We start from the raw sequence: 18,572 nt of genomic DNA, 5'->3' as shown, positions 1-18,572 counted from the left end.
GGCCTGACTCCCCACGGCCAGGCACGTTGTTCAGCTCGCCCAGTGCAGCTCCCCACTGCCGGCTGGAAACGATGCCCGGGCTCCCCTCCCTTGGTACGTGGCTGCTCCGAGCCCGAATTCACGGACACTTGCAAAGCACTCCGAGAGCCTCGGACTATAAGGTGCAATTAAGTGCAACATCGCAGTGTTAATTATTATTAATGTTATTGGTCTTTTATTGTATTACTACTAAAAATGATGTGAGGCCAATTTCTTTTACTCAGACCACGAATGTACTGCTGTGGTTTTTCAAAAGTAACATTAGACATAGCAGTGGATAGGAAAATGGAAGAATTAAAACTTACGCCATTTACCTTTTGAAATATTCAGTGCTCTTAAACTTCAGGAGCGAGAAACGCTCATGCTGAAGCAGCAGCTTGTTTAAACTGGCAGTCCACGTTGTCCGGTTAATAGTAGTAATGATAATGGTGAGCTCCAGGGGCAGGAACTGTCGTTTCGTTATCTGTCCATGCAGTGCCCAGCTCCAAGGGGGTCTCGCCCCGATGGAGGCCACGAAATGTGGCTGCGGTACCAATAACAACAACAGCTAACCTGAAATACTCATTTTGGCCAACATGCTGGCCGTACATCTCTGGTGTGTGCTCGGTGCTGGGTATTCCCCTGGGGGCACGCATCCGGCGGGGGGTCCCTGCGTGCCCAAAACGGAGCCGGGAAGCAAGAGCTGAAGCCCATGGGGGCCATCACCGCACCTCATCCTGAGGCGTCTGTGGCACCCTGTACTTGTTTCCCAGCCCTTGGCAACAAGAGCTCATTTGTCTGCAAATTAAGTACTTCAGGACAATTAAAATGGTCCTTCTCTGCTCTCCTTCCCCAGCTGTCTGTATTTAGGGCTTGGTCTGTCCTACAAAATTCCTTCTCTTGGAGACCTCCCGTTCATGATTGTAGCTGAAATTTTTGGTCCAGTCCCCTTTGCAGGTTCCTGAAATACCTATGGGGTGTAGGGGGAGGGAGACTAGCAGCCCCCCAGGTGCTCTACCCCAGGGCTGTTGTGTGCACCCCAGATCCGTGCGGCTTGCGTGCACCTTAGCATCTCCCTGCGCGCTGCCCTTGAGGGAGCAGGGAGAGATTTTTAACTGAGCTGGTGGATGGGTGCAGTGCTCCGGCTTTCTTCTTCTTTCATCTGAGTCCTGCAGGCGTGGGCTGTCTTTGCTAGCCTAAGTAGAAGGAGGACTGAGGTCCTAGTTCCCTTTTTTGGTGTATTGTCAGAGTAAAGAGGTGGTGATGGCAAAGAGCCAGAAAGGGAAATCTCTCATGGATGAAGTGCATGAGAACTGCTCTCTGCCCGACAGCAACTGCATTCATTTGGCCCAACACAAGGCTGAGACAATGCAAAGGCTGAGATTTTAGTCTCAATGCCGTTAAAGAGCAGGGCTTGGATCCGGAAATTTTCCTGCTGAAAACATCAGTGGAACAGGCCTTGGAGTAAGGTGGTAGTCAACCCAAGAAAGGATATCTTAATATGGCCATACAGACAACACAAAAGATTATTCAATTAATCAGTCTAGGTTAGGGCTTTTTATTGCTATCTGTTACCGGTATCTAAGTGCTGGCATTTACAACATTTAATTGCATTTTCCTGTAACAAAATGCTTATCTTGCTAAAAGATGGGATTCTCTACAATCTGTTTCCCATACTTGAAAACCCTTGTTTTCATTTTGTTCTTTACCATCAGTGAAGTCCTAACTCATGCTTTGAGGCCAATCCTCTGTTTTTATCCTTCACTGGTGAGTGGGCAAAGGTCTCCAAGGCAGATCTTCCCACTGGAAGTCTCCTCATGGAGTCTTCTCATCGGCAAGTGGCACAAGCCCCGTCTCCCGTCCCTGTCTCCTGTGCTGCTGAAGAGGACGGCTCTTACCACCCCTGTTTTTTTAAAGTTACTGGGCATATTAATTCCACTCTCTGCTCCTCATCAGAGCAAGGACAGATACCTTATCCGTGAGGGTAATACGCTCTTCCATGCTACAGGGCGGGCTGGAGCCAGCTCCCATCACTCCATCCTGACGGCCTTCTAATGCAGATCCCAGTTGAAAGGTCTTAAAATTGAGTGCTCCTAAGCTGAACAGAATTTGTACATCATTGCATCTTTTGGCTAGTGAATTAGTCATTTTCTGGCTACTGGATGAGAAATTTTCTCTGCTTTCTAAATCTCTTGATAACTGAAGATTTGGGTGTAAAAACACTAACCGCACTCAGTTAACTGTTTTTTTTTAATCAGTCATAGCTTGGGGTTTTTTTCCCCACAAGTGCACAAGAACCATTTATAGCAGAGGTGGGCCGAGTTTGCAACTTATTAATCTCTGACTTGCATGTGGGTTGAAAAGAGACACCATGCCTTTATCAAAAGCCAGGCTAGCACAAAGCCTATGCAAAATCATCATCAAATCCTATTAGAGGTGGAAAATATCTCTTAGATCATCTCATTCATTTCCCTGCCAATGCTCGACTGTTCATGATAGTTAATTTTCTAGTGTCTGCTGCTGACTCCCTCTGTGACTGTAGGTCTGTCATTTTGCCTTTGGGTTGTCACTGTAACTTTCGCTGTTTTTCTTGTGTTTCCAAAGAGGGCTTTGCAATTTTGTTTGGTGGTTGCCTACGAAAACCATTTTCTGGACTTTTGCATTTCTCTTTCTCCTTGGTTGTGCTGGAGAGTAAATTGAAGAAACAGCCGCAGCTCTTGTCTTTCATATACGTATTCATACTGGAAAATATTCCAAGAAGCACCTAAACGAGGAGCGGTGTTTCGCGGGCCCCTGTGCGAGTGGCAGGCCGATTGCAGCTCTTGGGAGCGGACGTTTCGGCAAGCCGAGTACTGGGCAGCGTGGGGCGTCTGCTTAAACAGGGCACCAGCTCCTGTGGCCAGCAGCAGCTCAGGGCTGTAGAATTTTTATGCTCTTTCTTATATATATATAACTCGTACCAATTAGTGTTTGCCCTGCATTAAATATTATGCATTGTGAGTTGCTCCTTAGCGCTAACAAATGCAAGCACAAAATGTTCCCGGCCCTCCGAGGGACGGGGATTTGGCGTGCAGGGTTTTGTTTGCAGACCTCGGCGTCACCAACCGTTTCTTGCGGCTAGGAAAACGCAGCCGAGATTCCTGGCTGCGTGCGGGCGCTCGGCGCGGGGCGGCCCGCTGGCCTCGGCACCCCCCTCTGCGGCCGCCGGCCGCGCGGCACCCACGGCCTCGGCAGCCCTGCAGGTGCAGCCGCTGCTACCTGCTGTAGAAATCAGGAAACAGAGATCTAAAAAGGAGGTTTCTGTTCCACAATTGCTGCAGTTTCGATACTGGCGAGTCAGCCTCTGTGAAGCACTTCCCTTTCTCGCGAGCACCGCGCTGGCGACGTTTTAAATAAACTCCTACCCTCAAGTGCTGGACCGAATGTGCCATCCACTCAGCGGCAGAAAAAAAAAAATCATAATTTGAACTGGAGCTATTTATAGCGCTAAGCAAATGCAGATTTCATCAGCGTTTGTTTAACGCGAGGAAACGGCGTGTGTGCGCGCAGTAACCTTCCTTGTAGCTTCCCGCTGGAGCTGGCGCTGGTGATTGAATTCCCTGACACGGGGAAAGTCTGGACGGCCCTGCCAGCGCGCAGAAGGTCAGTCCAGCGACTGTCACGCCGCAAGCATCAAAAGCATGAGCTGTCGATAGTGACCTGCATTTGCAGAAAATCTGAGGGCTTTCTAATTAACTGAGGATCTCTAAATTAGAGCAAAGCCGCTCAACAAGCCCCCTCATATGCCTTAAGTGTCAGGGCTCAGATGATCGCTGCATCTAACAAGCGTCTGATTTTTAACAGTAGCTACGAGACTCAATCAGCTGCTAATGGCTCAGTTTCAAAACGTTTCGGTGCATTTTTCATCTCCTACTCTGAAATTTATATTCTTTGTTCCCTGCTCAAATATTCTGGTGCTTTGCCTTAGTTTCAGGCTTTTGCCTTGCAACGGCTGCTCTTCCTTAACCAGGCAGCTCGGCGTTGGCCTTTTCTCGCGCGTGGCCGTCTGCCTCGGTTACTCACTCTTCTTTCTCATCAGTAAGTTTCGGAAATTCTCTCTTTCTCTCCCCCTGATGTATGGGCAGTGCTGTGGGGTTAACGGAATTTTATAATTAGAAAGAAAACCACGTTGAAACAGACCCCTGTGTAATAAGATCTGAAACGCGGTTTTGTTTTAGCTTTAAAAGCCCTCTCCTTAAGATTGCAAATTCAGTTTGCAAATGCACCTGATCTTGACCTCACTCTTGCTGTTTTTATGGTAATGCAACTGCGCAGATTTTTGGCGATGGTGCTCCTGATTTACACCATGGCAAATGAGACCAAAACCTCATTGCAGCTATATTCATCGTTTAGTAAGAATATGCACATTTAAACTGCCTGCTGCCTGCGCTCTCGAAGAGCTGCTGGGAAAATGACAGGGGGAACTTTGCCTGCCTGATGCAAGCGTGTAACTCCCATCGCTGATAATGAGACGCACGCACGGCGTGCTTAGGAGGATGGCAGAATAAACTCCTATGTAAGCAGTAATTAAGGACAGATAAATACCATTCAGGAAGGTAGAGAGTTAATCAGCAACTCTTTAAGACTTCCCTGCATGTGTTTATGTTCAACTACTTACCCGTATCTTTGTAATTATTCATGTGGAATAGAATATAAATCCTGATGCCTAATTTTTCTTCTAAAAATTTCACGAAGTAATCAAATCCTGAAGTGCATATTCTATTCCGGTGGTTTTATCAGTAAATCAAATTTTTATCATTTATCAGCAAAAGTTAGATTTAAGCATCCTCACTGTAATGTTTGAAAGATGAACATTTGTTTCAGTGGGTACTGTGCCAATCAATAATCTTCCAGCTTGACTCAGCTATCAATTATTGCTGCAATTATTTGTCTAGTTGGATATTTAAAATGTCATCAGAAAGAGATGATTACATATTCCAGAAAGCAAGGCACTGTATAATCAGATGAACTGAATCCAGTTAAATGTAGTGTGGTACTAACCTGTCCTTCAAAGCTGAATTCTGCAGCCGCAACTGAAACAACAGCTTTCTGCATTATTGTAAGGAAACAGATCTTAACCTTGGAACACTGTATGTTATTGGGGTCGGGTAATACTCGGATAGAGGAGACCTTGCAAGCCTGGAAATTGAATCAGCCTCACTGACATAAAGGAGGGTTTTTTTGGGGGGGGGAGGGCTGTTTTTGTTGGATTTCATCTGCAAATCTATAAATAAGAAAATCCACTCTTTATCTGCCTTCCTGTGAATTTAAACTCTTGAGCCTGCATCACCAAATTTTCATATGCCCTTTTTGCATTCCTTGACTTGATATATGTATAGTAAATACTCTCTGTGCCCTGAGAATGCAATAAAGCTGTAGCAATTCTTGCAAGTCTTACATCCTCCAAACTTCAGATATCCTAAGTATTATATCATTTTCAGCTTCAAGGATATCTAGACTATGGAGAGGAGACCAAATAAACCAGAGGAGACTAGACAACTTTACGACACCTCCTGGTCCTATTTGCAAAGCAGAGAAAAATTATCAATTCTACTAATACTCTGTTGTGCAAGTTAGGAAGCTGAACGCTGTAGGGTCTGGTTCAGCACTTGCTGTGCTTGCAACTCCATGGTGACATTGAACTTGCTCAGGGACAGAATAAACCTTTGCCCTCCTAACAGATGATTTGCAGACAGAGATGAAGTTTTGGGGGACCTGCCGTTCCCCTGACCTACTTTGTCACTTTGGTTTGCTGCTATCTAAATACCATTAATTTGAAAGTGAAAGGAAAGTGAGCCAAAGGGGAAGGCTGGTAAAAGAGGGAGAGTCTGAAGAGGGTCCATTTTGAGAAAGAAAAGGTGGGATAAAACTCGAAAGGAGAAAGGTACTGAATCTTCATATTCCCTTCCCTGCATCTGTATTTGAAGTCCGCTCCACAGGGCAAACCTAGTGTGAAAAACAAGTCAGTAGGGCAGCGTTGCAGTAAGTGAGCGTTTAATACCCGGGTATTAGCACTGGGAAAAACCAAAAGAGCTTGTGCTAGTGCCTCTTTGGCGGGTATATCTCCTGGAGCTCCTTCCCACTCGGTGCTATCGCCCGTGTGAGTGCAGCCCCAAAACCCCCCTGCGGTGGGAGCCTCCACGGCCACCCGGCGCAGGGGCGAGAAGCCGGCGGGTGCTGGGGGAGACCGCCGCGGCTTGGCGAGGGAGCGGGTCCTCGGCTCACACCCACCTCGGCCGGCGGGCCAGCAGCGCATGCCGTCCCCGTGGGTAAAGCCGTCCTTGGAGTAACCTCGTTAATTCAGCTAAATGCATGTGGTTGCGACGCCGTGTCGCTCCACGGGACCGTGCGCATTGATTGCGCAGCAAGTCTGCAGAAAGTCTCGAAGTAGAGCAGCTTAAACGTGTGTGTCTTGGGGAGTCTGGCACATCAGCTAGAGAAGCAGCAGTTAATATGTAAAGTGCAGCCTAAAAGTGAAGAGAGAGGTGATGACCAGCTTCAGCGGTACGGCGGCGGCGGTGGGAAGACGCCGGCCCTCGCTCCTCCCTGGGAGCAGGGCTCCGCGCGGCTGCGAGGTGTCAGCGCCGTGGGATTTCTGCAGGAGCGCCCTGCGTCGTGGCGCCTCGGCGTCCTCCAGCAGCATCCCGCCACGCCGACTGGGTCGCGGAGTGCCCGCCCTCGTTCGCAGGCAGGCAAAATCTCGCGGGCGGGCTTGTGTCTCGGTATGCGTGGAAAAGAGGCTCTTGTGTCGCGCACGTTGCACTAGGCGTCGCGGGGCAGCGTGTGTGACAGGTGCTGACCCTTGCCAGGTATCGGCTGCAAAACTAAGCGATGCAAAGTTGTGATACGAACCAGGAGAAGCGCTGGAGTTGAGGACGAAGGGCTGGAAACGGCTTTTTCGCACGTAGCCGGCGTTCGCCGTTGCGTTCTCCGTCGGTGCGGGCCCGGGCGGCTCGGCGCGGGCCGCTTTCTCGGGGAGGTTTTCCTGGGGAGGGCACGTGGGCCAGGGCAGCGACCGCCGGCGGCGCTCCGTCCCCGCAGCCTGCCCCAGCGCCTCGCTGCAGCCGCCGCACCGCCTCTTGCAACGATGGCAGCAGCAGCAATGACCTGCGATGCCGTTTTGGCATCTTTTGAAGAAACTTTTTGATGTCTGCTCTGCCTTTTATTCAGGTTTAGTCACATAGCCGTCAGAAAGGAAGAAAACAAGAAGAGGAAAAGGGAGCCAACAGAAAGTAGAAAAGGAAACCATTCATCATGTTGGTGTATGAGAATGAATAAAATAATTTGGAACCTCTCTGTAGCTGGGTAATTACGCCATATTTAAAAAGTGAATTATTAACTTGATTGTCCCTAACAGCGATTGGGTAAATACGTAATTATGGACTGTTGAAACAAGGTATTGTGTACTGGACGGTCGGGTTAGACTTTGAAGGAGCTTTGATGCTCTGTCAGGTCAAGGCTGAGATGAGGTTTCTTCGTTGGTGGGTCACTGGCCAGATAGACCTTCCTGACTGCTGAAGGAGAAACCTGCCCGGTGCCGGGTCGGCCGGAGAGAGCAGCTTTAGCTAGGTGCGGCCACAGCAGCGTCGCTCCCGTTTAAAAGTCCGTTCATTTAAAATCTTCATCCAAGGGCCTTAAAAACCTTTGTGCAGAGCAAACCCGACTGTTTCGATGGGGAGAGTCATTTTTGTCAAATTCACGCAGGAAAAGTGGCCGGGTGGCGATCGCGCCTGCGGGCTGGCTCTGCAGTGCCCCTGCTCGGGGGGGGGGGCCATCCCGGGAGGTGGAAACGAAATCTGCACTTCTGGAACTTGGTTCATATTTTTAGACAAACTAGATCATATCAGTGATGAGTTCCTCTTGCAAATCTGACAATACAGCATAGTTTGTAGTTTAGATGCTGCCACCTGTGTTGGAATTGTTGATTGTTGGAATTACCTGTGTTATGCTGAACTCTGTTTTTATATATTACCTGTATTTCTCCATCACTGTAGCATTAGTGTATAGGGTACTTACGTGTGCATGATCAATTCTTATTTGTTTGAGGGATTTCTTCTAAAATTTCTTTCAGAGCTGAATTTAAAGCCCAGCATTGTTTTCTGAATCCACCGATTGCAATTTTGTTCTGTTCCTCATTAATCAAGAAGTGACAGATTTCCACCCCCCTTAAGTTCTAAAAAAGCACAAAATCAGTCCCAGCCTGATACCTTACTTGCCAAGTTGGAGCTTGAAACAGTTTTTTTTCTTTTTGTGGCCAAATCGTAATCGCCTTGAAAACGGTGACAGACTTTGAGGTCAGGCCAGTATGAGTGGCAGCTGCGGTGTGCTCCTGGGGGACAGCAGACCCGACTCCTGCTGACCCAGTTCTCTCGCTCTTGCACGGGGTGGGAGGTAGATTTCTTTTCTTTTAAAGGAGAGTAAGTAAATACACAAAGTGTTTTGAGACTAAACCCCAAAAGTCACCCACAAGCTTCCCGTTTTTCCAGGGAGGGTCACATGCTCGCCGTGGTTCCCAGGAGCCCTTCTGGTGGGCTTTGCCTGGAGCCCGTCACGCTGGTGCAGCCATGAGCAAGCCCTTGCTGTCCTTCTCCAAGGCTGCGCCAAGTTAGGCTAGGCCCAAATAACTTCTGTTTTGCTCTGTCGTGCTTTTAAACTCCAAATGCGCAGTGGGCGATGGGATCGGGTTTCCTCTGCGAAGGGACTGGCGGCTGTTTGAGAGTTGCTTGCTTTGACCTTGGGGCTCTGCGGGCGCCCGTCCTTGCGGGAGCTCGCCGCGCTGCAGGTAGCCTCTCCGCGAGCCGGGGCAAAAGCGGCAAGACGCCGGCCCGGGAACCCCCGAGCCGCCTGCGCCTGGGCGCCCCCCGCCCCGCTGCCATTCGCGGCGCTTCCGAGCAGTTCCGCAGGGCGAGCGAAAGGCAGGGGAAACCGCAGGGACGGGTGGAGCGCAGGGTGGCGACCCTCGCGTGCGGGAAGGGGCTGCGGGCGCCTCCGCTTCCCGTGCCTCTCCTGGAGGCCAGAAGATGAATCCCTGGAGTTACCAGTTCAAATTCTCGATATTCAAGTGGCAAGGTTATGACAGCTGCAGCTTTGCTTTTGTTGTAGCTGTTGCTTCTGTTCTTTTTTTTTGGTTTGGTTTGGGTAATGGGGTTAGCGTTTTGGCACAGTTCTCTTTCAGAAGAGAGTCTTTTAAAAAGAACTTTTAATGGAAAGAATGGCATTCGTGAGACTAGGTATTGAAAATATTTGGCCATTTTTATTGAAATGATTTCCCGAAAGTTTAGATTTGCCAAAAACTTACTTTTCAGCGAGAGAAAAGAGTTTTCAGAATTTTTTTTCAATTATTATTACAATATGTATCAATAGGTCATAGATAAAACATAACAGAAAGGCTCATAAAAATAGAGAATGAGACCAAGGCTCCCACAAAGCAAAGCATCTTTTAGATATTTGACATTTTTCACAGCCCAGCCAGGCCTAGGACGTAACATCAGCTCTATTCATAAACAACTTGGGCCTTGTTTGCAGAATTTTATTTTTGGAATACCAGTCAGTCCCCATGCTTCTCAGTGCGCACGTGGTACTGTAGCAACTTCTAGAGAGTTTCAGGGACATTGTCCGTTTTTAGCGTTTATTAGTTAGGACCATGCTGCCCGCAGTTAATAATGTACGAGGTTAATAATGTGCCTTTTGCAATCTGGAGAACAGGAGGAAGAATTAGTGCAATAAGGAAAAATATGTTTGGACAGTTACAATTTCCCCTGTTTAAACTGATGCTACTAACTACCAGGAAAAGGTGAGTCATAAAAAAGCAGCTATTTCTTACAAAGAGAGAAGTGGGCTGCGGCAGACGTGGGGGGGGACCTGCTTATCTCCCGGCCCTCCTCAGCTTCCTGCGTCCCAGCAGTTTTGGTTTTGTCGTTTTCAGTTGACGGGATAGCAACAGTATGGATTTCCAGAAGAAAAAAAGAGAGTTGACAAGCCAGATGGAGAAGAAATGAATCAAGTACAAGTGGTAACAATTAACTCCATTTTTTTCTTCCCCCCTTTAAATACCATAACAACTCAAAATTTATCAGTCCAAAAATCAAGCAGTCGTTTGACATTAAAGCTGAATAAAGAAATTCCTGGGTTCGGCTCAGGCTGTTCGCCCAATCATTTTTTTGCAGCGAGCAGAAGGGATGGGGAGATGTTTGCTCCAGGTTGCAGGTGTTCGAGTCCCAGTAATTTTGTGTTTTCTGTGGCTGGGTAGCAGAGGCTGTGGATGCGCTCTGTAGGTGCAGCTCCGGGCGATGCGGTAGACGGGGGTCTTGCCCAGGAAACTGTGGCTTGGCTTAGCACGCGCCAGGTTTTTAAAGGCAGAAGAGCTGCTCTGTGGTATGGACCCCGGCTCCTGGTGTGCTTGCCGGAGGTGAAGGTGCCACGGGAGTGACATCTCGGAGGTCGGCAGCAGGGAGGGCCAAAAAGCCTGGCCTGGTCGGAGACTTTTAATGGACTTCTCTGGCATGGGAGTTTCTCCAAGGGAGCGACTGCAGCTGTGAATGAAATCTCGTGCAAACGCCACTGCCATGTACGCAGTTGCTGCTTACTCCAACGATTTTCCATTGTGTTTTTGTTTGCGAAAACACTAGGAAAATTTGGCTTTCTCTAGTACTGTGTATTTGAGAGCGGACTGTGTCCAGGTGCTCTGATGCCCCGTGGCACGTCGTGTTGATGTCTAGCTCCTTAACCGAGGTCCTTTGTCGCTAAGTTCCTGTGTGGGGCATGCCTCTTTTGGACGTGGGCTCCAGAGTCACCCCGAGAGGATCCTGAATTTGTCATTTCAGCTCTGTAAAGCGTTTCGGCGTCCAGAGAGTAGCTTCTCTGGATGTAGCTCTTACTTTTAAGAAACGAAGACAGCTCTTCCAAGGCGCATTGGCACACGGATGCGTATTATTCCATTACTCACTTGGCAATGGCTGAACCTGTATGCCTGGCTCCAGCAATTTTCTCTTCTCGCAGCAGTGGCATCTAGCTGACAGCTTCTCCTCCCAGCTGGTCTTTTTCCCAGCTCCTTGTCTGGCTTTGCTGCTGGTAGCTGCGGACATGGCTGTGGGTCTTGTCTGGGGTCAACTATATCGTACTTATAGATGTCGGCTTTCTTGGACTCGCGCATCCGTGCGCGGCATGCGAGGCGGCTCTGTGTATCGGTGAGCACCGTAAGGAAGAAACATCTTTTTTCAGAAAAGCCCCTTCCTGCTGAAAGCAGACATCTCGTCATATTTTATTGAATAATTGTGCCAACTGCCCTTAAAGGCACTCCAATGCCACTATCCGTTCCACTCGTTAGCGTTTTTCAGATCAGAAGCTAAATCCATCACTCGTGTTACTGGCTAAATCACTTCTTTTTGGGGGATGGAGGGTGAGAACTGTTCTTCTACCTTCTTTAGGCTGCAACTAATACTTTAGAAACACTAAACAACGTTGTAGTGAAATGCAGTGCTGTGTCCTCAGATATGTGACCAGTCATTTGCTGGCTGGGATGTAAAAAAATGAATAAATCTGTAGTTGTTTTCAGGTAAGATAGTTAATATTTCACTGAAAAATTAAACTGGATTCACTGGGTGGAACCAGTCATATTCGTGCAGGATTTATATTAGCCCTAAATTTGTTTTCGGTATGCGGTATTCCTCGTGGAACAGCAATTCTCCTCTGGTAGAACAAGAGAGGAATTTCTGGTGCAGCATTCCTGCCCAGTGTCAAGGCATCAACTCCCATGGTTTTGTGGCTTTTTTGCAAGTCCATTAGACCCCATGAGCCAGATCCTCAGGTCTGACAGAGCTGCAAGGAGGTGAGGCGGGGAGAAGTGCTGCCGCTCTTGCCCAGGGCTGCCGGGACCTCCTTGGTTCCCTGCTTGAGTCAGAGTGGTCGCACATCTGCTTTAACGTTCATTGGCGTGTGAGGGCCTCAGGAGGGGTGATTTCCCCAATATGAAGAAAATTATCGGTGAAATTGACTGCGAGGAAAAATGTACACAAATGTACACAAAAATTGTGAATGGTAATTGGAAGCTTTTTATAAAGGTTTATAAAGAGTTTACTGACTGTCCAGGAAGAAGAGGGCAACTTTGGCCAAAATCCAAAACCCACTTCACCTGATTCAACGGTGAGATGAGAACAGCAATTAGATATTAAAAAAAAATCAATATATGACAATTCTAAAAATGGAAAATAGATAGCAATCAATCTCAGAGAGAAATCATGATGAGTAGAGCACTGATAAGGGAAGCTAAAGATGCTGAGGAAAAACTGCCTGGTCCAGATGAGGAGAATAAGGAAGCTTTTCAGTGCTGTGGGAAAAAAAATCCTAGGAGCGGTTAAGCTCATTTTAGATGAAAGAAACTGTACGGTAGAAATGCTTAATAAATATATCTGTTGCAGATCTAGAAAGAAACAGCGTCATGTTTCTGTATCATATCCGGGTGACGACTTTTTTTCTAGCTCATTAGTAGCCAAGGAGGATTTTATACAAGGTCCAATGGAGATAAATATTTTTAAATTAAAAGGCCCTGACAACTTGCACCCAAGAATCCCTAAAGAGTTGGCATTGTGATGCTTGTTTTTAATAAAGCTTGCGTACTGGGAAAATACTGAAAGCACGACAGTGTTTTGTCAATAGATGGCTGGGGTAACGGTGGGGTAGTTGGCAACACTTTGCTTATCTGTTCTGGGCAAAATAATTGAAGAGCTAGTATAAGATTCAATTGATAATGAATTAAAGGATAGAAATATAATTCATGCCACTCACCTTAGATTTATGGAATATAGATGGTGTCAAATAAACCTGATTTCATTCTTCAGGATGACAAGTTTGGCTGATAAATGTAGATGAAATGGACTTTGCGAGGCGTTCAGCGTGGTGCTGCATGACACCCTGGATAAAACAGATGAGCACTGCGCAGTATCAGTAGCGCACACGTGTTGTGTGCGTTAGGAAGCGGCCCACAGGTTTCGGAAAGCAGTCTTAACTGGAGAGGCATGAGCGAGGGGCAGTGGTCAGCGGGCATCGGCACAAGCCTCCGCGGTGGTTAGCGTTTCATCGGTGACTTGGAGGTGAATATGAAATTGCTGCTGGTTAGCGTTGGGCTGAAAGTAAGGCAGGTGGACCAGTAAATAACAACAAGGCCAGTTTTATGGGATGATCTACAAAGGCTGTTGAAGGGAGTTTATTAAGGGTGCGTTTTGCCAGGGGCTGTTGGGACGCCGGGCCGGAAGCGAGGAACGTGGTCCGTCCCTGCTGAGCCGGGGCGCCGCAGCCCAGCGAGCTGCAGCCCTGGCGAAGCTCTGGGTTAGCCGAAAACCAGCTCAACCCAAATTCCCAGGAGGACGCTGTCGTGAGAAGGGCTAAATTGGGTATACAAACAAGGGAGTAGCGAATGTGGATGGGGCTGTGATTTCAGGATGCTGCTCAGCGCCAGAGTATCACATGTTTAAGCAAACTCTCATGTTTTCAGCAGACTGCACATTCAAGAAGGTCCAGAAAAGAGCCATAAAGATGATTCAAGCATTGGAGAAGAGGGAGAGACTGAGCGGGGCTCAAGCTCTTTCATTTAGAAAAATGAACAAATTTTGAAATGTGCCTTGATTTCTGAGTGTGCATGTGTCCTTGGGGGATGCAATGGGCCTCATTGCTTGCCAAAGGGCTTTTCAATGTATCAGGGAAAAACAGAAAAAGAGCCAATGGATGGAAAATAAAGCCAGGGAAATTCAGATAGGAACAAGATGCATGTAACTGAGGATGATTAACTGTGGGAACTAACTGAGGAGGGGAGAAGTGGGTTCTTGATCGCTTCATCTCTTCTGATCTGCTTTGAATGGTTTTCACTGGGTTTTTGTGCTTTACCTGAAGACAGTTTGTGGGGCTGCTGGGGGTTATACTTCACCCAAAGAGAGTGTTTTGGTTACTGTGCAGGATAGCTGAGTGAAATTTAATATAAAAGAGGTCAGAGTATGTGATCTCATGGTCGCTTCTGCCTTTGGTTCCTTGAATCCAAAGGAAGTGGGGCCTTGGGCTCAAGCCCTGCTTCTGGTGGCTGAAGAAGGCTGGTTTGGTGGTGATCCATTGCTCAGCTAGACCGGGGGACTCCTGCAGGTCTCCTTCAGAATTCAGTCCAAAGCCCGGATGCTGTTGCAGTGCCGCTTTGGATAACCTGGCGTCTTGCATTGCCCCAGTGGAAAAAGCAGAAGGGGACACTGGGCGGGTGGTGGAGCAGGGCTGGTGGGATGTCCCCTAACCCGCCTGCACCCAGAGCGATGCCCTCTCCGAGGCGGTCCTAGACGGGGAGCAAACGAGGCCAGCCCTGAAATGAAGAGCTCGGCAGGTCCCCTCCAGCTCCTTCTCCTCGGCCAGCAGACGAGCGCTTGCTTGCACTTAACTTAGCAGCCTGCCGCCTCTGCAGCTCTGGGCTGCGGGTTGTGCGGCTCCTGGATGTTGTGGTGGCTCTCGACTGGCAAAGCAGTGGTTGCTCCCCGGGAGCTGCCGTGGCCGGGCTGGTCCGGGTTCTCTTCTGGCTTTTATTTGTTTTGTTTTGTTTTGTTTTTTGCCATCTGGTGTGGGGAAAATGGTCAGTCCAGAGGTTGCAGAGCTCCAGCTCATGACTGCGGTTTGCCCGGAGAGTGTAAAACACGTAACCCCAAATTAGGGTTTGGCCAGACTTGTCGGCTTGACGATTTTCCTTTCCTCGAGGCTGGGCAGAGCCACACGGCGGAGACCGCAGCAGTGCCCAGAGCCCCGCGGCCCCAAAACGGCAGCGCCGGGAGGCGGCGGCGGCGGCGGGACTTTTCCCACCCGTTTCGGTGGGCGCAGAATAGCGCGCCAAGGGTCCGGCTAAGCGGAAGGCAAACCACTGCAAACCCCTGGCTTCCTGGGGCGCTTTCGAGCCTCGTCTCGCTTCTTGCTGGTGATGTGTGGATTATTGCCATAATTCTTACAGTTTGGCAAGCCTGCATTAGACTGGAACATATCTCTAGGTGGTAATATGGTCAGTCAATAGCTTTCATAATTAATCAAGCACTAATAGACAAATTAGAAATTGTGTCTCTTCAAAGCAGGAGGTAGAGGCAAAGCACTGGTGGATTTTAACTGTTTCACTGCTTTATTTTATTTCCTGGTTTCACATTCAAAATGTCAGGTTGTTGGAGATTAGGGAAGTTATGTACATAAACATTATTCTAAATTTAAATTATTATCTTGATTACCAAACACGGATGGTGAATTGAAAACTTGTTTTTCAGAAAAGCAAATGAAGAATAATATTACATTTTACACTCCACTAAATCAATGTAGCCCTAATTTTGCCATGCAGGAAATCAATTCTAGTCTTTATAACAGTCGAAGATGTTATGAACAAAGTAATTTTGCAAATTATGGCAAGTAACACATTTATTGATGACTGTAGTTTAGGAATTTAGAATTTGTGAGCGCTGTAATATAATAAGGCTGTACTAGCAGGAGCTGAGTGAAATACAGATTATATGGTGAAACTGTAATGCATCATTTGCTATTAGTGGACTGGTAATAATTACCAGTTTCAAAGCAGCTTTTTCCATGTAATCTTTAGTCTCAGTCGTAACAGCCCTTCTCATTGACATTATGATTACACTAGCTGCCCTTACGATCTAGAATATCTAGTTGATGGGAATACTAAAATGTGATAGTGAACACTGTATGTTGTATCCTCATTATAAGATAAAATGCTATTTTCTCTGACCTAATATATAAAACAGAGAAGCAAGGTAGCATTACATTGTTCGCATACTGCAGCCTGATCACGTAGCTTGTACCATGTTGTTAAAAACTTCCACTTCATTACAGCAAAACAAGATGGAATTTTCATATTTAAGATTTTTTAAGCACACAAATGAGCATAGGAATGTGGAAGTCCAATTGAATTTTCCTCTGTTTGCGACAGATTTATGTATTTATCTGTGCTCACATGCCTGGCACATACTAAACACAGCAACGCATTTTATTCAGATGCTGGCTTCAGTTGAAGAATGCAATGTTAAATATTATTCCAAGAGCTTTTAAAGTGACTAAAGTGTTAAATGCCTGCTATAGATGGTTGAATCTCTTTTTACTCACCCAATTCAGATTGTCAGACCAAATGTATAATAATAGAAGAACCTGGAGGCACAGAGGAAAGCTGCGATGGGTCGCTATAGCCAGCACTGTAGGCTGCCTGTCTGTCATATTCCCAGATCATTATTCAGCTCATTGTATAGTGAAAATACCCATACGAAGCTTTGCTTTTTCTTCTTTCAAGTGAGATGGAAAACAAGGCGGTTGCAGATAAAATGATGTTTTCTTTCCAAATCTGCCTTGTATTTTTTTTTTCTGTTCGTATTAGGCAAATATTTGAATCCTAATTTGGGTAGCTACCATTTAATCTTGTAAAGAGATTTACCTATGAGTGGTTTATATGGAGTGAGATTATAAATGCATCGTAAAGTAAATTGCAGGTCAGGCCAGGAGTACGTTGTGCAGTCAAATACCACTGTAAGCTTTGCTTGTTTTGGAAGGCCGGTGTATTTTTGTTCCTCAGCAAACCTCAGGAGCTTTTTTTTTTTTTTTTTTTTTAATCACTAAATAGCAACTCTATAAGAACTGTTAGGCAGGACTGGAAGTAAATTTTTATCCTCATCTTAGCTCTAATTTCAATTTACCAACATTTAGCAAAAAATATGTACTGGGGTTAAAGTGAATTATTTACAAAATTACAGTAATCAATAAAAATGCACTCACCTTCGCCATATTTCATACTACTCTTTGCTTGCGCACAGCCCTCAAAAAGTTATTAATTCCCCTTGTTTTGCAATATATTAGAAGGGACCGCTTTCTTCTGCCATTATTAGCCAGCTTTTTGTTTAGTTATTTATTAGTCGCTTGCTCCTTTATAACGTCCGTGTTATCTCTGAGAATAAATTATCATGAAATAGAGTTAGCCCGCCACTTGCCAAAGTGGCATTTACCATCCCCAGACTCTTTTCAGCGCGAGAGAAATAATGTGCCTCCGGCAGGGCGGTGGGCCAGGCCGCCTGGCCCCCCTCCAGCTACGGGGCGAGCCGGGCTGCGTCTTTCTCCTTCCTGCTCTCTGTCCCTCTCTCACACTCCCCCCCCCCTTTTTTTTTTTCCCCCTCTCTCCTTTTTTCCCCTCTTTTCCTTCACAATCGGGGCTGGATCTCTGCTAGGGGCATGAGCTGCTGCCGCATTTTGCACACGCTGTTAGCCTCTCGGAGTAACGAGGAGGCGACTCGGACGACGCGTCTCGGCTCGCCAGCGGGCGTTACGCTGGGGGCTGCTGCTTTGAACCGGTGGCGGCGGCGTTTTGCTAGCCTGCTTCTGCGGAGCGCTTGGTTTAGCTTTTCTTGCGTTTTGCACCATAGCAGGCGCTTGCAGCTTCAGTCATAGCTAGGATTAATTGACTTAATCGTCTTTTTTATCACTGTTCTTTTTTTTTTAACCACGGTTACCTGTTCAGATTGAGTTTTGAACCTCGGGGAAGAAAGGAAGGCAGGAAGCTGGCGCAGTTCGGATACGGTTAAACGTCGCAGCTGCCCTCCCTCCCCCGTAATTACACATTAGCTGGGATTTCTGTTTTCCCATTTAGATTTAATGTTATGGAAAAGAAAGATGAGGTGGGAAAAAAGCTATCAATCATTGATAAGCAATTCAGTGATTAAACATTCATGTTGCTGTTGTATTATTTTGCAGGTAAAGATGAGCCCAGCAGCTACACGTGTACAACTTGTAAACAGCCTTTCAACAGCGCCTGGTTTCTCTTGCAACACGCACAGAACACGCACGGATTAAGGATCTACTTAGAAAGCGAGCACGGCAGCCCCCTGACGCCACGGGTTGGTATCCCATCAGGACTAGGTGCAGAGTGCCCTTCCCAGCCACCTCTCCACGGGATTCACATTGCAGACAATAACCCTTTTAACCTGCTCAGAATACCCGGCTCGGTCTCGCGAGAGGCGTCGGGCCTGGGCGAAGGGCGCTTCCCACCCACGCCTCCCCTCTTTAGCCCTCCCCCAAGGCACCATTTGGATCCGCATCGCATAGAGCGCCTGGGTGCGGAAGAAATGGCTCTGGCCACCCATCACCCTAGTGCCTTTGACAGGGTGCTGCGACTGAACCCCATGGCGATGGAGCCGCCGGCTATGGATTTCTCCCGGCGCCTGCGGGAGCTGGCCGGCAACACCTCCAGCCCGCCCTTGTCCCCGAGCCGGCCCAGCCCTATGCAAAGGCTGCTGCAGCCCTTCCAGCCGGGCAGCAAGCCCCCGTTCCTGGCCACGCCGCCCCTGCCTCCCCTCCAGTCCGCGCCTCCTCCCTCCCAGCCGCCCATCAAGTCCAAGTCGTGCGAGTTCTGCGGCAAGACCTTCAAGTTTCAGAGCAACCTGGTGGTGCACCGCCGAAGCCACACCGGCGAGAAGCCCTACAAGTGCAACCTCTGCGACCACGCGTGCACGCAGGCCAGC

At 47.7% G+C, this 18,572-nt stretch overlaps 1 protein-coding gene across 3 annotated transcripts in view; it reads left to right on the top strand.

The window, feature by feature from the left end:
* Positions 1 to 18,572, top strand: part of BCL11A (B cell CLL/lymphoma 11A) — a 78,583-nt gene that overhangs the window by 51,302 nt on the left and 8,709 nt on the right. For all 3 annotated transcript variants that reach the window (XM_026064140.1, XM_026064139.1, XM_026064138.1), the window contains exon 3: positions 17,806 to 18,572. This exon is cut by the window's right edge. In XM_026064140.1, the coding sequence (XP_025919925.1) occupies positions 17,806 to 18,572 (767 nt within the window). The remainder of the gene's footprint in view (positions 1 to 17,805) is intronic.

The sequence above is a fragment of the Apteryx rowi genome, unplaced genomic scaffold, assembly GCF_003343035.1.
Source record: "Apteryx rowi isolate R43461 unplaced genomic scaffold, aptRow1 scaffold_21, whole genome shotgun sequence".
Classification (NCBI taxonomy): Eukaryota; Metazoa; Chordata; class Aves; order Apterygiformes; family Apterygidae; genus Apteryx; species Apteryx rowi.
Note: the sequence above shows the minus strand (reverse complement) of the source record. Positions and strands in the feature narration are given on the sequence as shown.